The sequence below is a fragment of the Engystomops pustulosus genome, chromosome 7, assembly GCF_040894005.1.
Source record: "Engystomops pustulosus chromosome 7, aEngPut4.maternal, whole genome shotgun sequence".
Taxonomy (NCBI): Eukaryota; Metazoa; Chordata; class Amphibia; order Anura; family Leptodactylidae; genus Engystomops; species Engystomops pustulosus.
In genome coordinates, this window is record NC_092417.1 from 111,604,247 (window position 1) to 111,628,418 (window position 24,172).

The following is a 24,172-nucleotide window of genomic DNA, read 5'->3' on the forward strand; positions in this document are numbered from 1 at the left end:
CACTTGAAAAATAAATGTGCAAGCAGTGTGCATGGTCTGTTCAGTGCATTTTCAGACAGAAAACTGGCGCAAACACTTTAATGCATGTGGGTCACAACAATCTCTAAAATATTAAGTTTGGTCTCTGAAATACTGAATGATTCCTTTTTTATCAAACATCAGTCAACTTCAGTGAGTTTATTCACTTCAATGAAGATAAATTGCAACACATCAGATAGACAGAAGCTTACGACCATGGGTGGTCATGTGAAAAAGTAACTAAAAACACATACAAAAAATGGACATAATGGGGGAGATGTGTAATACTCTGGAGAAGCCTAGCAGCCACTGCGGATGCATTAGAAGGCCAAAACTACATTAGGTCCTTTTTATACTACCAGTAATCAAGATGCATAATTATTGAAGAGCAGATAATGGTTGTGTATCCACAATAAAATTCTAGGTTTAGATTGTGGATATATATATATGTATTTTAAAATAATACTGAAGTTTTCAGTAAAAAAATTGTTATATTACATAGCCTCCTATATAGTATGTCTGGGGTTTGAGAACCAAAAGAGACAGGTTAAGGACCTTTCGCTGACACAAGCAGATATTCTTTGTCCAGTAGTGTCAACACATGGCGGGTCTCAGCTCTGCTATAGGGAATGCAAACAGCCTGACATCTACACTATGCTGGGCATTCCCTACAGTGCAGCAAAGAGAATCAGTAGTCCCCCTTCCCCAAATACCACCTCCTCCTTAAATAGCATCTACATGACCTTGCTGTGTGTCGAGGTGTTCCCTCATTTATCTTAGTTCATCAGTTCATCCAGCACTGAGAAATCACACTTACCAATTAGCTTGATACTGACAGCACCTTCAGAGAGGTCCTTTAACAATGTACTGTTCAGGACAAGGGTGGTTAAGTCACTTTGTAATAAAGTAAGAGAACTTGACCTGAAATCACGTAAGTGGCACACAGCAGGAAGACTTGCAGACTGGAAAGAAGTGAGAAGTCATGAAATATTTTAATAAATGTAAATCACATTAATGGGTGCTATGATAACCACTTCAGGCATATATGTCACAAAGGGAGCCTGGGAACAGAGACATAGCATGAAATACATACTAAATTATATTGTATGATAGTGACATGACTAAAATGTTGCCTTCTCTTGAAGGGTTTTCAATTATGCCACTAACTCTCTTTACCTATTGAACATTGCAGTTATAAGATACTTATTGTTTAACTATTCTCCTCCATATATTTTATGCACCTTGTTTATCATGCTAGCAGATGGGATCATATAGATTTGTTATGCCAAACTAGTTGCTAATGAGATTGTGAAAACATATCTGTTTTCTCCCATAAAATAGTACCAAACATGTCTTTCATTTATAAGCGGTTCTGCCGCTCAGCTACATTAAAGTGAAGGGGCTGAGCTGCTATAACACATGAAACCAGTAGACGGCACAGTTTCTTTAAGGCAGCCTTGGATCCTCTACCTAAAGCACACCAGACTATAGGGCATTGTGGGGGTGACTGGTTGGCTGAGGGGAAGAGGGCGAAGGCTTGTCCTTCTTTCCCTGCCTCGCTCTCCCTAATCCATTTGTACCTTTCGTTCTTTATACTCTCTACCCTTTCCATTATATGTCGTCCTTCCTTTTATGTGCACCCCCTCCTCCCTAACTCCCAGACCTTTCTATCTTTCCAGCTTTAGCAGTATAGGTTTCCTCTTTTCTTTTCCTTAAAAAGGTTTACCCATAAAAGAAAGTTCTCAAATTCTAACAGTTTACACAATAAACATCATTTTTAACCTCCTTACTTTACAATTTTACACAGTTTTTTTACACAGCCGACACCTGGAAGAGGAGTCTAAGTGGCACCTGGTTTTCAACAGAGCCCGGTGCGAAGTTGGTTGGACTTGCTGGTGGACTTGCCAGTGGTACGCTGGACCTTTAAGTGCGTGCTGGGCTGCTGGAGCCGGAGCAGGAACGTGGAAAGGAAAGGCAACAGGGGTGGAGCTGGGGGCCGGAGAGAGGTACCCTTTTGTGGTGCATCAACAGTGGCTTCCATGTGACACAATTTATGGGGCGTGCCGTCGGTCGATCTGACTGATTCGGACTGAGCGCAGGAGTTACATTTCAAATTGTGTTGCAGGCCCAAGCGCTTACATGCACCACTAAAAAGATGGTGAACTCTGTCGGACTTGAGTGAGGAAGTGACACATTCAAGCACTTTCTGTAACCGGGTTAGTAAATGTGCCCTAATGACACTCTCCAGCTCTGCTATATCTCAATTGTTTCTGAACTCGTCTTGTTATGCAGGGGGCGGGGGGTTCAGAGACCATTGCATTGTGCAGACAGAAGAAGCTATTCATGAGACGAATCTGCCCTGTCTGACCATAGTGAGAAGATTTATGGTCAGATCCCAGGGCAACCAAAATTGTATACACCAAGACTCATAGAGACAGGTTGGAATTATATCTGTGAAATGCTGTATTTTTGTTAATTACTTGTTAATTGAATTAGAGAATGTGTTATTTTGTTATCCTGTATATTTAAAAATATTTTTTTGTGGGAATACCCCCTTAATACTGTTAACATTTGTGAGGGCCTCTTAGGGGTGACCTTCCAAATGTTACATGTTTGGTAGGCTTTTTATGTCTCTTTGTTCAAATGTAAATCTGAACCCCACACAGTTCAGTATTTTGACCTCCTTTTGCCTTTTTTTATGTTATACTGGTCCTGTGTGACCTTCTTGTTTCTGTATATTATTGTGTAAAACGGTTACTAAAATCTGACTGAATATAAATGAATAGATATAGACAATGTATATCTCTCTGAAACACTAACCTTTTGGGTTAAGCTTGTATCGATATACCAGCTGTATGTTACACCATCACAGTTTTCACACACAGCACCCAATACCACTGTGTCTGAAATATTGATATTCTTGCACTCGGTCACACATCTGAAAGAGATTCATGTACATTTTTCATAATTTCTACAAACCAAACAGATATATCAGTAACATAAAAAGCCCAACTATCTGCAACAAAAGAAGGGAATTTGCATCATATCCACATGCAGAGATATTGTTGTATCTAGCACAGTACAGCTGTTATGTCCGATTACTTCCCTGTAGAAAAACTCTGTAGAAAAAAACTCTGTACCTTCAGTACTGTGTGAGACTCAATATATTTTTACTATGAACAGATGAATATAATGGGGCTTATTTATAAAGAAAAAGCTTGTCCAGATTTATCAAAGTATCTACAGTTGTATGATAAATCTAGCAAAGTTTAAAGGACAGCTATCACCAGCGTACTGGTGGTAGAGTGTCCTAATTAGGCTGCTCGTTCAGTCTAGGGGACAGGGGGGGCATTTTTTTTACACTTTTTCTTGCAGCGTTATTAATGAAATAATACCTTTGTAAAACAGCTGGAGGTGCTCAGGCTGACAGGGCCAAGTGCCTTTCGGCTTTCCTGGCTTTTAATTTATGCACACCCTCCACTGCAAGCCTCCTTCTCCCGGCCAGGGAACTAGGAGAGAGAGCACACACTCCGCTCTCTTCACGTCACTGCTTGGATCATAATTTCCCAGCCAGGAGCAGGAGGAGGCTTGCAGGGGGGCAAGGGCCTAGCCTTTTCTTGGGGCCTGGAGACAGCCAGGCCCAAAATACCGGAGTGGCTGGCGATTACGGCCTAGGGCGCGCGGATGTCATGGTACTTGGTATGGGGACCAGAGGGCTGTCACACAGCCCAGCATGTCTCCAGCAGGTGCTGTGTGCAAGAAATATGGAGGGAGAGTCTGATGTACTGGTTCGTCCTGGGGCAACCCCTGAGTGTCTGTAAGATAGGTCCTTGGGTAATGAATGGGGAAGCCCGTGGTGGGCTCCTTCCATATCCAGGGATCAGAAGGAGGCAACGTTGTGCAAATTAACTCATGGTTCTTTATTGAATAAGTAGCAGGCAACAGGCATAAATGGTCAACAGCAGATTCTTGTACTGGAGTGGTCGTCGAGAGTGGTCCTCAGGAATAAAGCACCAGCCTGGTAGTAGATGCAGGCTGGGATAACTGAGATGGAGCTGTGTCCAAACTGTGGAAACTGCAGCTCTGGATTGGCGTCTCCTGACTCTGGTTCTGGGATTAGGATAAAGTGTCAGTACTGAAGGTGTAATGAACTCTGTCTCTGTCTTCATTTAGACCATGTGGTCTGGACTGCTGGTAGATTCTAAAGATCAGGCTCCTGAGAAGAAGCATCAGGTCCAAGAGGCCTGTGCTCCCACTGCCCAAGGGTTTTATCCTCCTGGTCAGGTGGTAGCACCTCTCCAATGACACTCCAGTTTAAAATACAGCCAACTCATTGGATAACATCATTACACCCACTTAACTCACTATATGGATCCTGACAGGTAGAGGATCTTATTCGCAACTACTCGCTTGCCTATACGTTGGCAGGGGTGTTGCACATGCATAAATTAAAATCTGGGGAAGCCGAGAGGCTTGAGCGTCAACTTGAGCGCCTCCGGCTGTTTTGCAAAGTTATTATTTCATTAATGAAGATGCAAGAAAATGTGTAAAAAAACGGCCTCCCATTCCCTAGATTGAACAATCAAATCTAACCTTGAACCTCCTATTTGTTTGCTTAGTTGACAAATAGTTGGCAAATTTAGGTGCAACCAAATCCAAGTGGTCTTTTGCAGGGCCACGTCTGTTTGGTAATAGAAGTTGTATTATAGTCTTTCTATACAGGTAGCTGTGCATTTTGAAATATACTTCCACAAAAGACTTGAAAAAAACGTTTACCAGAGGTGCCCTGTTTGTGCCGCCCTATTTGTGGAGCCCATTTCTGCTTCTATCGTTGCTGCTAACCTACTGGGTATAAAGTATAAAATGATAGAAACCGATAATAAAAGCTACTATCTCAATATTAATTATTTTAAGCTTTTCTTTTTTTATTGAAAACGTCCATGGATGAACCCTGTGCAATGCATACAGAAGACTGCATGGATAACATAAAACCAACCTTAAAGCCTTGAATACCATCCCCTTTAAAGATATATAACATTGAAACTCATACTCATAGAGTAGCAACTTTGAAAAACATTATATAACTTAAAAAAAATAAGTATGGGCACCTGAATGCCAGCCAATCTAAAGGGCATGAATGTAGGAACAACCCCACTTACATAACTGCCAGCTGTGACATTAGCAAGCCAAAGAAGCAAAATATATATTAAGGAACGGAAAGCGGCTTTCAGAAAAAGGGTGAGTGACGCCACCAACCCCCCATGGCCTAAGTCCCCCCCCCAGGCGTGACCACCACTAAGTCCTGGCCCACGTTCCACCTGTGCACTAGCTTAAACCTTAAAGGGGCCTAACTTCAATACTCTCCACTTAGACCACCTTAATACTGTCTATGGGCTGTTTATACTGTTGTTTCCATATACCTTGTTTTAAATTCTAAAATAAACTTAAGAAAAAATAAAAATAAAATAAATTGTTTTTTTCAAACCCTATCTTACTAGGTATAACCGCTTAAAAAGCAGTCCTGTTTTTCCACTTAATGAACGAACACTTGTTGATGTTTATTACCCTTTTATTCTGTGGATCACTATGGTAATATGTGTGGATTTTTGTATATTTTGATTACTTTGCACAATATAAACACATTTGTGGAAAAAAAGTTATTTTGTGTTTTTGCATTCAAGGACTCATAACCTTTTCATTTCCATTGCGTTATGAGGGTTTGTTTTTTGTAGAATAAGTGTAATTTAATAAATTCATTGGTGTGATTTTGGTGAACAGCAAGTTAACCATTATTTTTTTAATCTCTGCACCAAGAAGTAAAATTAGTTTTACAAAAATATCTTTTGAGGGGTTCTGTAATTAATGCAAAACCTTAAATATACTATATGATTGTTAACCACACTAAGACTACATGCACACAAATGTGTGACCGCCAGACTGTAGCTGAGCAGGCACACGTCCAGCGTCTTGGAGAGGAGGAGGGGTGATCCCTCTCCATAGAGATGCACGGTGCCGTAACACTGGGAAAGATAAGACATGTCTTTTCCCTGATGTTCGTGTGCATGGGGCCTAAATGCTATGATCGATATTGTCAGCACCATCAGCAAGAGAGCAAACTGAAGTTTCACTAGGAGAGGCTTGCTCTAGCAGCATTATCTTGACCAGTGACATGTGGGAACTACTGTCTTCTTATGACTGCATTCTACGTTACAGTTTTTAGTCATCTGTGAGCGTATACTTAACACATTTTCATAATTTCCAAAAAATACAAGTTTGTCTTTCTAAACAAAATAGTTTTTTGAAATAGGGAATAGTTGCAGACCTCTAGTTCTGTGTAATTCAATCATACCTGATCTTTGGTCGGAGCTTAAACTTGGAGGTTACATAGAAACATTGCTCATCTTCCACAGTGTCCTCATCGCTATAAGCCACCACAACTCGTATAGTGAATGCAGCATTGGGAGGAGGAAGACAAGCAGCAGGGATTACCGTCTTATATGAAGTAATGTTAATGAGATTCAACTTCACACACTCAAACCACCCAGACCAGCAAGATCCTACAATAGAAAATGTATATGTCTGGAATATGTCACGTATAGAGCCATTAATGGGTTTCTAATACAATATATTGTGTTCTGTGAAATGTTATTTACCACATGTCCATGTGATATTAACACTGCCGTTGCCAGGCCACTGCAGAATAACATTTGTGAAGGGGCTGATAAATTTCCTTGGTTCTACATGCATCTGCACTTTCTCTTTACTGTTATCCTGTAAGACAAGATTAAAATGATAGTTAACAATAAGAGTTCCATCAGGTTGTGAATATAATCTAAAGATAAAACCTTTAACCCTATTCCATCCTGCATACTAAGAATCACGGCTTTATATCATCAGTACCTAGAATCACAGAATCTCGTCTTTAATATAGTACCAGTTTTGTGTTTCTAGGTGCTAGTGATCCAAAGAGATTCATGGTTAGTGAGTTTAAGATCCCACTCCTGACTGTCTATTTAACAGTCAATATATCTTGTTATCTGGCGCCTAGAAACACAATCCTGGTGTCATATTAAAGATGAGACTATCCTCTTTCGGATGACTGCCACCAATCGTAAGTAATAGTCCTCTGCAGGGCAGTTTCTGGGAAATTTGTTGTATAGTGCAAATCCCATACATGCATTTATGTATGGATTACAGTGTATGCTCCCCCAAAATCAATTCTAACATATACAGTGTCCCCCATTTAAGTAAAATTTACAGTGTCTTTCAAATTATAATATTGTGCGCGTCATTAATTATTATATTAGCAATTTACATATATAATTCACCAGAACAAATCTTAGTACTTAAATACAGCACCAGTATGGAGTTTAATACATAAATACAGTACTAGAACCAAGCTAAAGAAATACAGCACCAGGACCAATTCCCAATCCCTATATGCATATATACTGTAAGTAACCTGAATGATTTTACATATGTACAGAGCCCTCTAATTTACATGTATACAGTAACCCCATAATGAATACATGCAGTCCTCCCTTTTAATTAATACTGTGCACCCTGTAATGAATATAGATAAGTTAAATACTGTTACCTCTAATAAATACCATCCCTCCTTTATAAATATACTCTATTATATATACATCTGTAATGATGCATCTATATTCACAACAATGACTGACCCTATTGATGCACTATGCTGGTAACTACAGGGAGAGAACTAGCTTCAAAGAATCCAAACAATGAATATTCAGAATGGCAGGTAAATAAGATGTGAAAAATCCCCACCAGTATGTAGCTATTCATTACAGTACATTGCCCCCCAGTATATAGTTATCCAGCACAATGCCACCAGTATATAGGTATCCAGCACACATCCCCCCCAGATTATAGGTATCCAGCACACTACCCCCCCAGTATATAGGTATCCAGCACACTGCCGCCCCCCCAGTATATAGGTATCCAGCACACTCCCCTCACCCACCAGTTTAAAGCTATCCAGTACACCATCTTACAGTATATAGGTATCCAGCACACTACACCCAGTATATAGATATCCAGCACACTGCCCCCCCCCCCCAGTATGTAGGTATCCAGCAAAATGCCACCCCCAGAATACAGGTATCAAGTACACTTCCCCAGTATATATGTCTCCAACACACAAAAAAAACCAATTCAGTACTCCCCTTCTGGTGCATTCTGCAGCTCCTCTACTTGAGCTTCCTGTGGCTTCCAGTAGCAGTAGTTGGCAGAGCCAAGTACCTGCGCTCTGCCCACACACATACTATGGTTTGAGGCATTGCATCATATTGTACCCACAGTACAAGGAGAAGGAGAAGAGGAGCTGCGCGGAGCACCAGAAGATGAGTACTGAGACTATTCTTTTATGTACTGGGGGCAGTGGGCGGTTGCAGGCACCCCCGGACTGTCCCCCGCCCTGCTTAATGGAAGAAATGGGCCTGGTCCGCTGGAGCCCTCCTTCCAGCCACTTAGTCAGCACAAAGCATCAGGATGGGGCTGCAGAGAAAAAGAAGCTGACAACCTGCAGATAATACAAATACATCTGCATCTGTAGCTAGTTCAGGTATAAGTTTTTAATTTTATACTGCCTCTACATTATAAGTATAAGCCTAGGGTGGAAAATGCATTGGTCACAGCCTCCCCTAGTAATGTAATACCCAGCAGTCTCCCCCAGTAATGAAATGGCTCATGCATCCCCCGTAATGGAATGCCTTTGTAGCAGCCCACATAAATAATGAAACCCCTGATGTAGCCCCCCAAATAATGAAATGCCCTGCAGCCCCCGAAATAACGAAATGCCCTGCAGCCTCTCAAATAATGAAATGCTCTGTAGTCCCCCATTAATAAAATGCTCTGCAGTCCCCCAAATAATGAAAAACACTGCAGTCCTCCAAATAATGTAATGCTCTTCAGTCCCTCTAACAAAATACCCAGCAGCCCCCGTTAATGAAATTCTCTGCAGCCCCCCTAATGAAATGCCCTGCAGCCCAGCAGTGTATAAAAAAATAAACTTACATACTCACCTTCTGAAGCTCCCCAATGCTCCATGCAGCTCCTCTTTCTTCTTCTAGCAGAGCTAGTAGACCCGAAGAACACAGACGTGTTGATTTGTCGATTGAGGTAACAGCAGCCCAGGTTAAATTTCGACATTAAATTAAATTGCCTTAAGGGAACACTGGACAAACACTATATATAAAAGTTTTATACATATATGTATATACATACTACCGTTTAAAAGTTTGGGGTGCATTGTGTACTCTATGAAAATTCATAATTTTATTATTCAAATGAGCTGCAAAATGAAATGAAATGAAAAATGCAGTACAAACATTGATAAGGTTTAAAAAAATGTTTTTATCATTTGAAATAATTATTTTCTCCTTCAAACTTTGCTTTCATCAAAGAATGCTCCCACAAGTTGGATTGGCTTCTTGGTCACTTTTTGCGTACCTTACGGTCAAGCTGCTCCCACAACAGCTCAATATGGGTGAGATCTGGAGACTGGGCTGGCCATTTCATTACAGATAGAATATTAGCTGTCTGCTTCTTCCCTAAATAGCTCATGCATACTTTTGAGGTGTGCTTTGGCCCATTGTCTTGTTGTAGGAGGAAATTGCCTCCAATCAAGCGCTGGCCATGGGGTATGGCATGGCATTCCAAAATGGATTGAAAGCCCTCCTTATTCAATAACTCTTTGACCTTGTACAAATCTCCCACTTTACCATGACTAAAGCAACCCCAGACCATCCCATTATCTCCACCATGCTTGACAGATGGCGTCAGGCACTCTTCCAGCACCTTTTCAGTTGAGTCTCACAAATGTTCTTCTGTGTGATACAGACACCTTAAACTTAGATTCGTCTGTCTATAACACTTTTATCCGATATTCCTTCATCCAATGTCTGTGTTCTCATATTTTTCTTTATTACTCTATATATTTTATATTACCCTTCCCTGAAGTCCAGCAACCTGGAGTTGCCTCTTCACTGTAGAGGTTGACACTAGCGTCGGGCAGGTACTATTTAATGAAGTTGCCAGTTGAGGACCTGTGAGGCGTCAGAGACTCTAATGTACTTGTCTTGTTGCTAAGGGCATCCTACTTTGCTTTCTACTCTGGTCAAAGCCTGTTTGTGATCTCCTCTAAAAGGCGTAGTACACACCGTCTTTAGTTTCTTGCCAATTTGTCGCATGGAATGGCCTTCACTTCTAAGAAACAAAATAGATTGTTGAGTTTCACATGAAAGTTCTTTTCTTTCTGGCCATTGTGAGAGTTTCATAGAACAAATAAATGGATGCTCTAGATTCTCAACCAGCTCAAAGGGAAGTCAGTTTTATAGCTTCTCTAATCAGCCAAACTGTTTTCAGCTCAGCTAGCATACTTGATCAAGGGGTTTCTAAACATCCATTAGCCTTCTTACACAGTTAGCAAACGCAATGTACCATTAAACCACTGGAGTGGTGGTTGTTGCAAATGGGCCCGTAGACACCTATGTATGTAATGCATTAAACACCAATATCTACCTCATTAGCAATGTATAGAGTCTAATAATAATTAACTTAATGTTAGCTTTATTGTAAGAAACTGTGCTTTTCTTTCAAAAGGAAGTGACCCCAAACTTTTGCGTGATAGTGTATAAACACACACACACAGTGGACAGAGATGTAAACTGCAGATGATAATAAGCAAGTTTTAGAAAAGCTTTCTGAACCACTGGGAAATAAATAGCCTGCAGTTACAGGTTTCATCCTTGCATGCTGTGTTCCGCATTAATCTCTCCCAAAAAAACAACATAGTCCACACATTTTCCTGAGGCTTCAATTTCATTGTCGAACACCCCCCCCCCCCCATCTGAAAGAATCACTCACCTTTCCTTCTTCTCGCTTTACTTCTTTTTCTAAAGAGAAAACACATGGAAAACGTTTGAAGTTATATTTTCTGGTGCTTTCTATTTCTGTTCAGCTATCTACATGATCATTTTTCCTGCAGCTCTATTCAGCTATTAAAGGAAATCTACCAGCAGGATGAAGGATTACAAACCAAGCACACATACATACTGGTGTGCTGGCAGGATCTGCTCTTCTTTTAGTTTCTCAAGCCCCGTTAGGCTTTTATTTGCAAATGAGCATGAGGGGCTTCAGGCTCAATAAGTGTTAATGGAGCTTGCAGCCCCTTAGGCTCATTTGTATAATCTGAAACCCTTTTATTCTTAAAAACAAGGGCATAAGAAGCTAAAAGAATAGCAGATCCTGCCAGAAGGGGCACACACCAGTATGTATGTGTGATTGGTTTACATTCCTTCATCCTGGTGGTAGGTGTCCTTTAATCAGTGTTCCTAAAAAGTTTGTCACATTTACAGAATTGGAGAGCACAAATCACTAGGCAAGGTAGAAAATGTCTTCCTTGCATGCCTTATGTCTGGCACACTTTAATATAGAATATTAAAGGGGTATTCCCACAAAGACAGGATTCTTAAATGTACTCAGCTTAACTAAATAACACATTCTATAATTCATTGTTATTCACAAAAATACAGCATTTGACAGATATAATTCCAACCTGTCTCTATCAGTCCCTGATAATCTAACCACATTGTCAGCATTAGAGGGATCATGAAGTGTCTGGTTAGAGAGTCCCTGCCCACACAATGGAATTTTACACTGACCATCACTGAGCTAAAACACCAATAACACCAATAAAATTATAAATTTAGGGGTTAAAAATGATCCTTATTGTGTAAAGATCACTAGGTGATTGAAATTTAAGAATTTTCTTTCATGGGAAAAACCCTTTAAGTCATGTTTGCCCTGCACCTTTTAAATGCTTTTTGCTTTGTAAATATATGTGTGGCTGGCATAGATTAACTTACCTTTATCAATATTTTGTGTCACTGTAACGGTTCCGATGTTCAAGCTGATGTTTGATACTGCATTTCTAGCAATAACTGTAACCATGTAAACTCCTGTGATGAAAAGAATTAAAATACTGTAATCATATTTGGAAATGACCTAAATCAATATTTGCAATATAAAGATGGACAATATGTTATTATGGTAACAGTTATATACCATCAAAAGTATATCAAATGGAGAAGAAGGAGACAACTAACAATTTCACTAGTTATCATATCAATATTCATTACACTTATTATAACGAGTAGACTTGTACCTGCTGTGCCAATGGTGATGTTGTACACATGTGTCTGGGTGGTCACACATTCCCTGGATTGTCTCTTGGTAGTATTAGCTTCTGTGAACTCAATCATTACATCGGCTGGCACCCCATGGGAAATAGTCACATTTAGCTGTAATTCTTTCCCTGCTTCCAAAGTGTTGGTAGATAAATGAGCTTGTAAACCAGATACTGCCTCAATGAGATGAATGGTAACACTGGTGTTGAGTTTGGTAGAGGTATTCTCATTTGATGCAATGATCTGCAACGGGTAAATACCTGGGCCAATTAGCTTTTGAGATGTAATGCCAAGGGTAAGATTGTGGAGATTATCCTGAGGTTTTATCCTGGTTTCCATTAAAGTAACATTATCATGTAAAATAGAGATGTCCATTTCACTACCTATATCAAAAAAGAAAAAACACTGTCAAGCTAAATTATTTGTTTAATGTGTTAACCGTGACCTGCTAACTTATGCATACAAGTACAAAAGCAGTAATTGAGCTGCAGTGGTTAGCAAGTGTTTATGACTGTAAGATCTGGTGTAGTTAGTTAGTTTTAGAAGTGCTACCTGTGGACCACAAGAAATTAGGAAGCCAATAATAATGTGCAGATTTGGCCCACTGAATATTTTGGAGCAGCCCATCTGACCCCCCTCCATAATTGCGGTCACATACCCTGCGACCATGATGGAGGCAGGTGGTCACGCGGGGATAGTGGGGCCACCAGGAGCACATGGGGCAGCAGGAGTGTACAAGTCAGGAGCTCTATTATTGTACGGCACCTGGTTTGTAAGCTCCCGCTGGCTCATGCTCTGCAGCTGACCGCTGTTCATGCCCTGTTCTCCCTGTTCCACCACTAGGGACAGCACAGCTTGCAGCGCTGACAACATAATGACCTCACTATGTTGCCAGTGCTGGGCGCCTTACTTCAGCAACATGGAGAGCTGCCACCAGTAAAAATTTGTAATTTTTTTTTGCAAATAAAGGGAATAAGAAGGGCATAAATGGGAGCAAAATTGAGGGGGCACTATAAAAGGGGGCATAATGGGTGGGGCATTATAAAGGAGGCCATAAGGAGAGAAGGCACTATAAAAGGGGGAATAATGGGTGGAACATTATAAAAGAGTATAAGAAAAGGGGGCATTATAAAAGGAGGGGAGAATTTAGGGGACACTGTATGGTGTATAATGGAAAGGGGCCTAAGGAAAGGGGACATTATCGCAAAATAGCTCAAAGATCCAGCGGGGAATGATGGAATCAGCCGGTCTTTATAAACATATAAACAGACATATAGACATATAAACCTCGATGAAAGAGGATGAAGCAGCACTCCTGAAGTAGTGATAACGAAGTATTTATTCCACCATCAATGCAATATTTGCTTGAGAATGCCTTTATAGATAAGGCGAAACGTCGCATTGATGGTGGAATAAATACTTCGTTATCACTACTTCTGGAGTGCTGCTTCATCCTCTTTCATCGTGTGTATCTGATGGGTCATGTCGGACCCTGTGTGAAGACCTGCACCCGACTTTTACACTGTGCCATTCCAAAACTTCTCGACATATAATCCTCTATGTACAGATGGGAAATATTGGGACCCGAAATCCTGCTTGTGTCGCTTCCCCGATCAGGTCCGCCGGAGTTCACCTTCTTCTTCCCGGTGTCTGTAAGTGCTTGGCTTGCGACACAATTTTGAAGCTAGATCCCGCGATTTGTCCGAATCCTTCAGATCGTCCAACGGCCTGCCCCCCGATTTGTGTTGCATGAAAGCCGGCGCGATTGCGCCAAAATCTGTTCACGGTCGCCAAAAACCCCATTTAAATCCCTTTCCCGGCAGTAAAAAACGGAAATCGTCGGGATGTCCGACGAAAGTGCGGTCCATGGGGCCCTTGTAAGGATGGGGCCCTTTCTAAGAATAGTGAACTGTACACCATGGAGGAGATTTATCATAAATGTCTGAGAGCAGAACTGTTCTAGTTGCCCATGGAAACCAATAGCCTTTTATAGAAGTAAAGCTGAGCTCTGATTGGTTTGCATAAGCAATTAGAATAGTTTTACCTCAGACACTTCCCTTCATGTATGTGTCCACGTGTGAGCTCTGTGTTTCCGTAGCAAACTCAGATGCATGAGGCCTGAGGCTTACTAAAATACAGGAAGTCCCCGACTTAAGGACACTCGACTTACAGACGGACCTCTGGATGCTGATAATATACTGAACTTTAGCCCCGGGCTGCAAAGAACAGTTGTAATCCTTGTGCCAATAACAACTCAAAATTGAGAAAATCAAATTGTCACAGGGAGCAAAACATTTTTGTCCAGATTTACATATAGAAAATATACTTGTTATGATTTACATACAAATTCAACTTAAGAACGAACCTACAGAATCTTGTAGGTAAAACGGGGGACCGGCTTTATGTACCCATGCTATACTATTAGGCATCATCACCACAGGTTGGACAGTGCAACATCAGACAGATACTGTTTAATGATGAATGATAGTGTTTAATGATGAATGATAAATATGATATACTCAATTATAAGCCAAGTTTTTCCACACAAAAATTGTGCTGAAAAAACAAAACTCAGCTTATACTTGAGTCCATAAAAAATGAACACTGTACTCACCTTTCCGACGCCCCCGTGGGAGGACTCAAGAACGGAGCCAGAGGTACCGAAGCAAAAGAGGACCTGCACATGTTCGGGGCAGGGGCTGGCCGGCTATATACTTGGGGAATGGGCTGGCTGTATACTAAGGGGGCAGGGGCTGGCATGTTATATACTGGGGTGGCAGGGGCTGCTGGCTATATACGGAGGGAAGGGACTGGCAGGCTATATACTTAGGGGGAAGGGGCTGGCAGGCTGTATACTGGGGGCAGGGGCTGACAGGTTATATACTGGGGGCCAGGGGCTGGCTGTATACTGAGGGCAGTGGCTGGCAGGTTATATACTGGGGATCAGAGACTGGCATGGTATATACTGGGGGATATGGGCTGGCAGGCTATATATTGGAGGGCAGGGGGCTTGCTATATACTGGGGGGGTAGGGGGCTGGCTATATACTGGGGGCATTGGCTGGCTGTATACTGGGGGCAGAGGCTTGATGGCTATACACTAGGGGGCATGGGCTGGCTGGCTACATATTGGGGGGCAGGGGGTTGGCAGACTTTATGCTGGGGATATCAGCTGGTCAGCTATATACTGGCTGGAGGCTGCATTGTCACTAGGTTTCCAAGTTTTTTGTGTTAAAATTAGGTAACTTGGCTTATACTTGGGTCGGCTTATACTCGTGTATATACGGTAATTTGACAGTGTAACTTTGCACCTCCTTTCTTCTGTTTAAACCACAGAAATGTACCAAAATTATGGTCATATATCTCTTACCTGTAATCATTTCTACTTCAATCCACAAGTTCTCTCCATATAAAGCTGTACAAGTATCATTCTGGGACTCATAAAGGCTGTAACATCCAGTGACACTAAGGGTGCTGCTGCTTTCTTCCACTATAATATTCTGCTGGGCAGTCACATGCCATTCACTAGTGGAACATTCTACAAACACGGTAAAGTCTCCAGGAGAGGTGTAGCTGTGAATTATACTGCTCGATGTGCTGAAAGAGAAAATATGGGCCATGTAGTCATAGTCTGTGGATACAATGACTAGAGGATGGAAGAGAGAACCATTATATTGGATCAGTAGTAGTTTATTACTTCCTAATAATGCCAAAGGGTAATGTCAACTTGTATTCTTGTTAGCTTTAAAGGGAACCTGTCATCAGCATTTGGCCTATTAAACCACTAGTAGTATATTGTGAGGCAGGTTAACTCCTTCTAGTTTGTGTTTCTTTCATGTTCCAGTGTGAAGGCATTATATAGAAAATCATCTTTGAAGTGAAATGTAAATTGGTTGTATAAAGTCAAGGAGGAGGACAGTTTAACACTAAAGTCAAGGTGGGGAGCTGTGAAAGCCTCTTCCTCTGTGACTGACATTGTGACTGACTTCAGGAGATCTGGTTAGTGATGAATCTGGATGTAGGGTCATCAATTCCAATGAAGGGGGCTTTCTGAGGAAGATAGAACTTAACTTTAGTATTAACCCTTTACCGATGCACACCATAAAACCGGCGCGTTCCGGGTACAGGTACATGGAGAGTGCTCACGGGCTGAGCTCTCCCGATAGCCGCTAAGTCTTTGCTGCATACTGCAGCAAAGACTTACCGGTAACACCCGCTATCGGCGCTGACTTCGCACATGGGTGCCGTCATCTTGCTGAAGATCGTCACTCCACATGACGTCATCAGGGAGCGATGATCCATTGCTATGATAGCCTCAGACCTTTCAAAAACCCGAGGCTGTCTTGTTTTAACTGTAGTATGGCAGTATAAGATCGATCAGACAACCTAGGGTTTAAGATAGTAAAAAATAGTAAAAATAAAAAAAGTTTTAAAAAAAATTATAATAAAGAAACATAAAAATTCAAATCACCCCCCTCTCCCTAGAAGTCATATAAATAAACAGTAAAAATCATAAACACATTAGGTATCGCCGCATCTAAAAATGCCCAATCTAGCAAAATATGATAACGTTTTTTCACTGCGTTATTAACCCCATAACGGAAAATAGCGCCCAAAGTCGAAAATGCCACCTTTTTGCCATTTTGAAAAATATTAAAAATTCTATAAAAAGTGATCAAACAGTTGTACAGTTCTAAAAATGAAACTATTGAAAATGTCATCAAAAGTCACAAAAAATGACACCACCCACAGCTCCGTACACCAAAATATGAACAAGTTGTTAGTGCCAGAAGATGGCAAAATAAAAGAAAAAAAATTGTACAGGAGGTTTTAATTTTTGTAAATGCATGAAAACATTATAATACCTTTACAAATTTGTTATCCCCGTGATCGTACCAACCCAAAGAATAGAGTAGACATGTCAGTTGGGGCGCTCAGTGAAAGCTATAAAATCCAAGCCCACCAGAACACGACGAATATGTGTTTTTTCACTTCATTTGGATTTTCTCTCCTGCTTCCCAGTACACGGCATGGAATATTCAATATCATCACTATGAAGTGCAGTTTGTTACACAGAAAACAAGCCATCACAAAACTCTTTACGTGTAAAAATAAAAAAGTTGGGGAGTGAAAATGGAAATGAAAAAACAAACAAAGGGTCATGTCGTTAAGGGGTTAAAATCTCTGCCTCATTGACTTTATAAAACCAATTTACGTCTCACTTCAAAGTTGATTTTCTGAATGATGCCACCACATTAGGTCATGAAAGAAACATGATCAGGAATGTGTTCAGCTGCCTGGAAACATACTGGCAGTGGTTAACTAGGTCAATTTCTTATGACAGGTTTCCTTTAACATATATTTATAGTCCATATGCCACTGAATATCATATAGATAGTAAAACAGACTTAAAACAGTTTTCCGTAGATAAAAGTGCAAAGAAAGTGGATGACAAATAACTAGTGTAACAATAAAAGTAATAGTCTTGTAATCTTGATAATTTCTGTATCTGTATCTGGGACGAAGGTTAAAGTATGTGTCCACTTATGTTACAGAAATTTGACATCCGTCACATGATTATGTGCTCCTTGTATTTTGCAAACTTGCAAATCCAAGGAAGCCGATTAGAGAAAAGAATTTCTCAATCACTCTACACACATGATCACAAGCACGTACTATTGGAGGCATAGCCACAGCTACTGTGGCTGTATGGTACAGTTTGACTTACTTCTCTGGCTGATAGGGATCAATAGTGTATCCATCTCCAGTGCTTATAATGCAGGAAAGATTCCCGGTGTATTCCGTCAAAAGCCATTTTATTGTTAGAGTTACATTTTCAAACACAAAGGATTTATCGATTAAGTCAAGCTTTAAACCTGATTTAAAGAGAAAGCTTTCAATTGTCAGTATAAAATATGACTCACAATATTATATATAGTATATGCCCACAATCTGCTACAATTACATTGAATTCTATTTAATTTGTAATATCTTTATTGACCCCCCAAATTGTCAAAGAAATGAGGTGAAAGTGTAATGCAATGTACATCAGGCAACATAGTCACATTGCTGTGAGACATATTTGCAGTCTTGAGTTTATTTGCAGAACAGACTGCAGTGATAATGTAAGTGTTGTGTATGTTCATATTTTTGTAGAAAAGATACCTTCCATGACACCGATTTGTTATCATGAACATAAACTTATAATATGAACTGAAGCCTGAAACTTACCTTCCATGCAGCTATACCAAACAGACAGGTAACTACCAGACTGAGGACATGGAGGACCAAACTGTGTAGCATCTGTGGCAATTTGACAAGCCTGAAGCCCATGACACTGAACTGGAGGAAAAGGTTAGCAATTAATTGTGTCCTTATATATTGAAGATAATTACCCAAATGGGTGTCGCTTCAGTAGGACATCCTGTGATCAGCTTAGTATTAGAACATCCATTATAACAAATAGGGATTGTGAAAAGCAAAACACACATTTTCAAATCAAGGCTAACAAGAGACAAGTAACCAAGAATGGTCACAGAAAATTAGAAAAATTTTTCTGTTAAAATACCAGGATCATGAACATGGCATTTTGTATATACTGCTCTTTATCTTCATCCTGTAAATTATTGCCTGAAATCTTTGGTGGTTAGGTTAAGAAGTCTACCACCAGGATCTAGGATTGTAAACCAAACACACTGACACACTGGTGTATGCCACCTCTGCCAGCATCTGCTCTTCTTTTAGCTCCTTATGCCCTTGTTTTTTTTTTTTTTTTACAAAAAAGGCTTTAAAAATTAAGCATGACAGACTCTGCGCTCAGTAACTGTAAATTGAGCCTGGAGGCCATAAGGTTAATTTGCATAATTTTAAAGCGTTTTTTTTTTTTTTAAATAAGGGCATAAAGAACTAAAAGAAGAGCAGAACCTGTCAGAGGGGGCACGCGCTAGTATGTCAGTGTGCCTGGTTAACAATCCTTCATCCCAGTGGTTGAAGGTGACTTCTTTAAAGGGAACCTACCACACCAATCTACCTATAAAGGTAGAACGGGTGGTAGGTGCATGTATTGGATGTGAGGATAGCCCTTTTTAGAGCTAATCCTCAAGTCCCTGATATCTTTTAAAAATCTTTATTGCCCTAATATGTAAATTTATAAATACGCTACTGGGGCGTGGAATAGCCAGAGCTGAGGCTACACGTCACAGCTACTCCACGCCCCAGTAGCCTCTTCGTTCCTCCTACCCTGACATCTCCGCAGTGGCGTAACTACCGCCGTAGCAGCCGTAGCGGTTGCTACGGGGCCCGTGAGGTTCAGGGGCCCGGGGATGCACGGTCCCACTCCCTGCAGACTAGTGCTTTGCAACGGCAGGGGAGGCTGCACTGCCGGGTGCCTGCCGTATCGTGCCCCCGGGCCCCTCCCACTGTGTCCCGGCCACCGCCCACATCTCTCCTGGTCAACCAACTCTTTCCTGGATCTCCTGCCTCTCATCTCCCTGACACGCCCACTGATCTTAATAACCCGCCCGCTCATCTCAATGACCCGCCCGCTACCTCTCTGACCTGCCCGCTACCTCTCTGACCCACCCGCTACCTCTCTCCTCGCGCTCGCCCCCCCCCTGTCTCGCCCCCCCCCGCTCGTTTTGGCCCCCACCACTCGCACTCGCACCCCCTCCCCCGGCTGTCTGAATGGCACCGGACACCCACCTCACGCCAATACAGCCCCCAAACTTCTTGAAAGGTAAGTATATACAGATGTATTTATCTGTGTGTGTATATATGTACTTATATGCATAAACTGTGTGTATATATGTATGTACTGTATATATACTTTGTATATATGCATAAACAGTATATATGTTTATATATTCTGTGTGTATTTATGTATATACTGTGTATATGTGTATATACTGTTTATATATGCATATTCTGTGTGTATTTATGTATATACTGTGTATATGCTGTATATATATATGTATATACTGTGTATATGTGTATATACTGTGTGTATATATATGTATATACTGTGTGTATATATATGTATATACTGTGTGTATATATATGTATATACTGTGTGTATATATGTATATACTGTGTGTATATATGTATATACTGTGTGTATATATGTATATACTGTGTGTATATATATGTATATACTGTGTGTATATATATATATATACTGTGTGTATATATATGTATATACTGTGTGTATATATATATGTATATACTGTGTGTATATATATGTATATACTGTGTGTATATATATGTATATACTGTGTGTATATATATGTATATACTGTGTGTATATATATGTATATACTGTGTGTATATATATATGTATATACTGTGTGTATATATATGTATATACTGTGTGTATATATATACTAGGCGCCGCCCGCGAGAAGAACATGACGGCGCCCAGCAAGCTGAAGCAAGAAGAGGAGCCGCGATGGCATCGGGGGAGCAGCGCTGCGCATCGGGGCGCACGGTGAGTATATAACTTTATTTTTTTATTCTGCTGGGGGCACGGCTCTATACTACTGGGGGCAGGCTGGGCTGTATACTACCGGGGGCAGGCTGTGCTGTATACTACTGGGGGCAGGCTGGGCTGTATACTACTGGGGGCAGGCTGTGCTGTATACTACTGGGGGCAGGCCGGGCTGTATACTACAGGGGGCAGGCTGGGCTGTATACTACTGGGGGCAGGCTGGGCTGTATACTACTGGGGGCAGGCTGGGCTGTATACTACTGGGGGCACGGCTCTATACTACTGGGGGCAGGCTGTGCTGTATACTACTGGGGGCAGGCTGTGCTGTATACTACTGGGGGCAGGCTGGGCTGTATACTACTGGGGGCAGGCTGGGCTGTATACTACTAGGGGCAGGCTGGGCTGTATACTACTGGGGGCAAGCTGGGCTGTATACTACTGGGGGCACGGCTCTATACTACTGGGGGCAGGCTGTGCTGTATACTACTGGGGGCAGGCTGGGCTGTATACTACTGGGGGCATGGCTCTATACTACTGGGGGCAGGCTGTGCTGTATACTACTGGGGGCAGGCTGGGCTGTATACTACTGGGGGCACGGCTCTATACTACTGGGGGCAGGCTGGGCTGTATACTACTGGGGGCAGGCTGGGCTGTATACTACTGGGGGCAGGCTGTGCTGTATACTACTGGGGGCAGGCTGGGCTGTATACTACTGGGGGCAGGCTGGGCTGTATACTACTGGGGGCAGGCTGGGCTGTATACTACTGGGGGCACGGCTCTATACTACTGGGGGCAGGCTGTGCTGTATACTACTGGGGGCTGGCTGGCTCTATACTACTGGGGGCAGGCTGTGCTGTATACTACTGGGGGCTGGCTGGCTATATACTACTGGGGGCAGGCTGGGCTGTATACTACTGGGGGCAGGCTGTGCTGTATACTACTGGGGGCAGGCTGGGCTGTATACTACTGGGGGCAGGCTGGGCTGTATACTACTGGGGGCACGGCTCTATACTACTGGGGGCAGGCTGGGCTGTATACTACTGGGGGCAGGCTGGGCTGTATACTACTGGGGGCAGGCTGTGCTGTATACTACTGGGGGCAGGCTGGGCTGTATACTACTGGGGGCAGGCTGGGCTGTATACTACTGGGGGCAGGCTGTGCTGTATACTACTGGGGGCAGGCTGGGCTGTATACTACTGGGGGCAGGCTGTGCTGTATACTACTGGGGGCAGGCTGTGCTGTATACTACTGGGGGCAGGCTGGGCTGTATACTACTGGGGGCAGGCTGGGCTGTATACTACAGGGGGCAGGCTGGGCTGTATACTACTGGGGGCAGGCTGTGCTGTATACTACTGGGGGCAGGCTGTGCTGTATACTACTGGGGGCAGGCTGTGCTGTATACTACTGGGGGCAGGCTGTGCTGTATACTACTGGGGGCAGGCTGGGCTGTATACTACTGGGGGCAGGCTGGGCTGTATACTACTGGGGGCAGGCTGTGCTGTATACTACTGGGGGCAGGCTGGGCTGTATACTACTGGGGGCAGGCTGGGCTGTATACTACTGGGGGCAGGCTGGGCTGTATACTACTGGGGGCAGGCTGGGCTGTATACTACTGGGGGCAGGCTGGGCTGTATACTACTGGGGGCAGGCTGGGCTGTATACTACTGGGGGCACGGCTGGGCTGTATACTACTGGGGGCACGGCTCTATACTACTGGGGGCAGGCTGTGCTGTATACTACTGGGGGCAGGCTGGGCTGTATACTACTGGGGGCAGGCTGTGCTGTATACTACTGGGGGCAGGCTGTGCTGTATACTACTGGGGGCAGGCTGGGCTGTATACTACTGGGGGCAGGCTGGGCTGTATACTACTGGGGGCAGGCTGGGCTGTATACTACTGGGGGCAGGCTGGGCTGTATACTACTGGGGGCAGGCTGGGCTGTATACTACTGGGGGCAGGCTGGGCTGTATACTACTGGGGGCAGGCTGGGCTGTATACTACTGGGGGCAGGCTGGGCTGTATACTACTGGGGGCAGGCTGGGCTGTATACTACTGGGGGCAGGCTGGGCTGTATACTACTGGGGGCAGGCTGGGCTGTATACTACTGGGGGCAGGCTGGGCTGTATACTACTGGGGGCAGGCTGGGCTCTATACTACTGGGGGCAGGCTGTTCTGTATACTACTGGGGGCAGGCTGGGCTGTATACTACTGGGGGCAGGCTGGGCTGTATACTACTGGGGGCAGGCTGGGCTGTATACTACTGGGGGCAGGCTGGGCTGTATACTACTGGGGGCAGGCTGGGCTGTATACTACTGGGGGCAGGCTGGGCTGTATACTACTGGGGGCAGGCTGGGCTGTATACTACTGGGGGCAGACTGGGCTGTATACTACTGGGGGCAGGCTGTGCTGTATACTACTGGGGGCAGGCTGGGCTGTATACTACTGGGGGCAGGCTGGGCTGTATACTACTGGGGGCAGGCTGGGCTGTATACTACTGGGGGGTCTGTGACCAATGCATTTCCCACCCTCGGCTTATACTCGAGTCAATAGGTTTTCCCAGTTTTTTGTGGTAGAATTAGGGGTCTCGGCTTATACTCGGGTCGGCTTATACTCGAGTATATACGGTGTATATATATATATATATATATAGGGAAGGGGGGCCCCATGCAGAAATCTGCTATGGGGCCCAGCCTATCCTAGTTACGCCCCTGCATCTCCGGCTTCTCGGACGAGGGCGTGCAGCTAATAGGAGCGCCAAAAATGTCAGGGTAGGAGGAACAAAGAGGTTACTGGGGCTTGGAGTAGCAGCTCCGGCTACTCCACGCCTCTGTAACCTATTTAGAAAATGTACATATTAGGGCAATAAAGATTTCAAAAAGATAGTGGGGACGTGAGGGTTATCTCTAAAAACGGCTGTGCTCACATCCAATAGATGCACCTAACATCCATTCTACCTTTATAGGTATATTCGTGTGGTAGGTTCCCTTTAAATAATTTCATGGTATCTATTATGTGGCTTCACCAGCTCTACCCACACCTCTCTGATGGTGTTATAGAGAGTGTGATACCTGGAGTTCGCAATAAAGAACATCACCTAATTCAATTTATAGCCCCTTTCCACTAGGATTCATAAAACAGGCTAATGGAACACCTCAACGCTATCTTAGGAGACGCTACTAAATAGGATTAACCTCATTGTGCTTTATGAGAAAATTGAGGTGACCTGATATCTACTCATTATTGGAAAGCATTTAGCAACCTGGGTGACCTATTCCTACTCTAATAACCTTTCCAGGGGTCTTACCCTTTCTCCTTGAATCTGCTATAGATATCTAATAAACACAGGTCTATTTATAGTGATGATACCTTACTTCTGCTCTAAGAACTCTTAACTGCATTGTCCTGGTCTCCATTGCTGTTTGATGTGACTGATGGCTGCATCCTTTGTAGCCCCCCTCTGCC

The 24,172-nt window shown here is 42.9% G+C and overlaps 1 protein-coding gene across 2 annotated transcripts in view; it reads right to left on the bottom strand.

Annotated features, from left to right (window-relative positions):
• Nucleotides 1-24,172, bottom strand: part of LOC140070729 (polycystin-1-like protein 2) — a 77,692-nt gene that overhangs the window by 48,153 nt on the left and 5,367 nt on the right. For both annotated transcript variants that reach the window (XM_072117571.1, XM_072117570.1), the window contains exons 4-13: nucleotides 18,461-18,571; nucleotides 17,958-18,105; nucleotides 15,600-15,826; nucleotides 12,209-12,613; nucleotides 11,910-12,002; nucleotides 10,909-10,937; nucleotides 6,672-6,789; nucleotides 6,368-6,575; nucleotides 2,839-2,956; nucleotides 836-980 (exon numbers count right to left, since the gene is read on the bottom strand). In XM_072117571.1, the coding sequence (XP_071973672.1) occupies nucleotides 836-980; nucleotides 2,839-2,956; nucleotides 6,368-6,575; nucleotides 6,672-6,789; nucleotides 10,909-10,937; nucleotides 11,910-12,002; nucleotides 12,209-12,613; nucleotides 15,600-15,826; nucleotides 17,958-18,105; nucleotides 18,461-18,571 (1,602 nt within the window). The remainder of the gene's footprint in view (nucleotides 1-835; nucleotides 981-2,838; nucleotides 2,957-6,367; nucleotides 6,576-6,671; nucleotides 6,790-10,908; nucleotides 10,938-11,909; nucleotides 12,003-12,208; nucleotides 12,614-15,599; nucleotides 15,827-17,957; nucleotides 18,106-18,460; nucleotides 18,572-24,172) is intronic.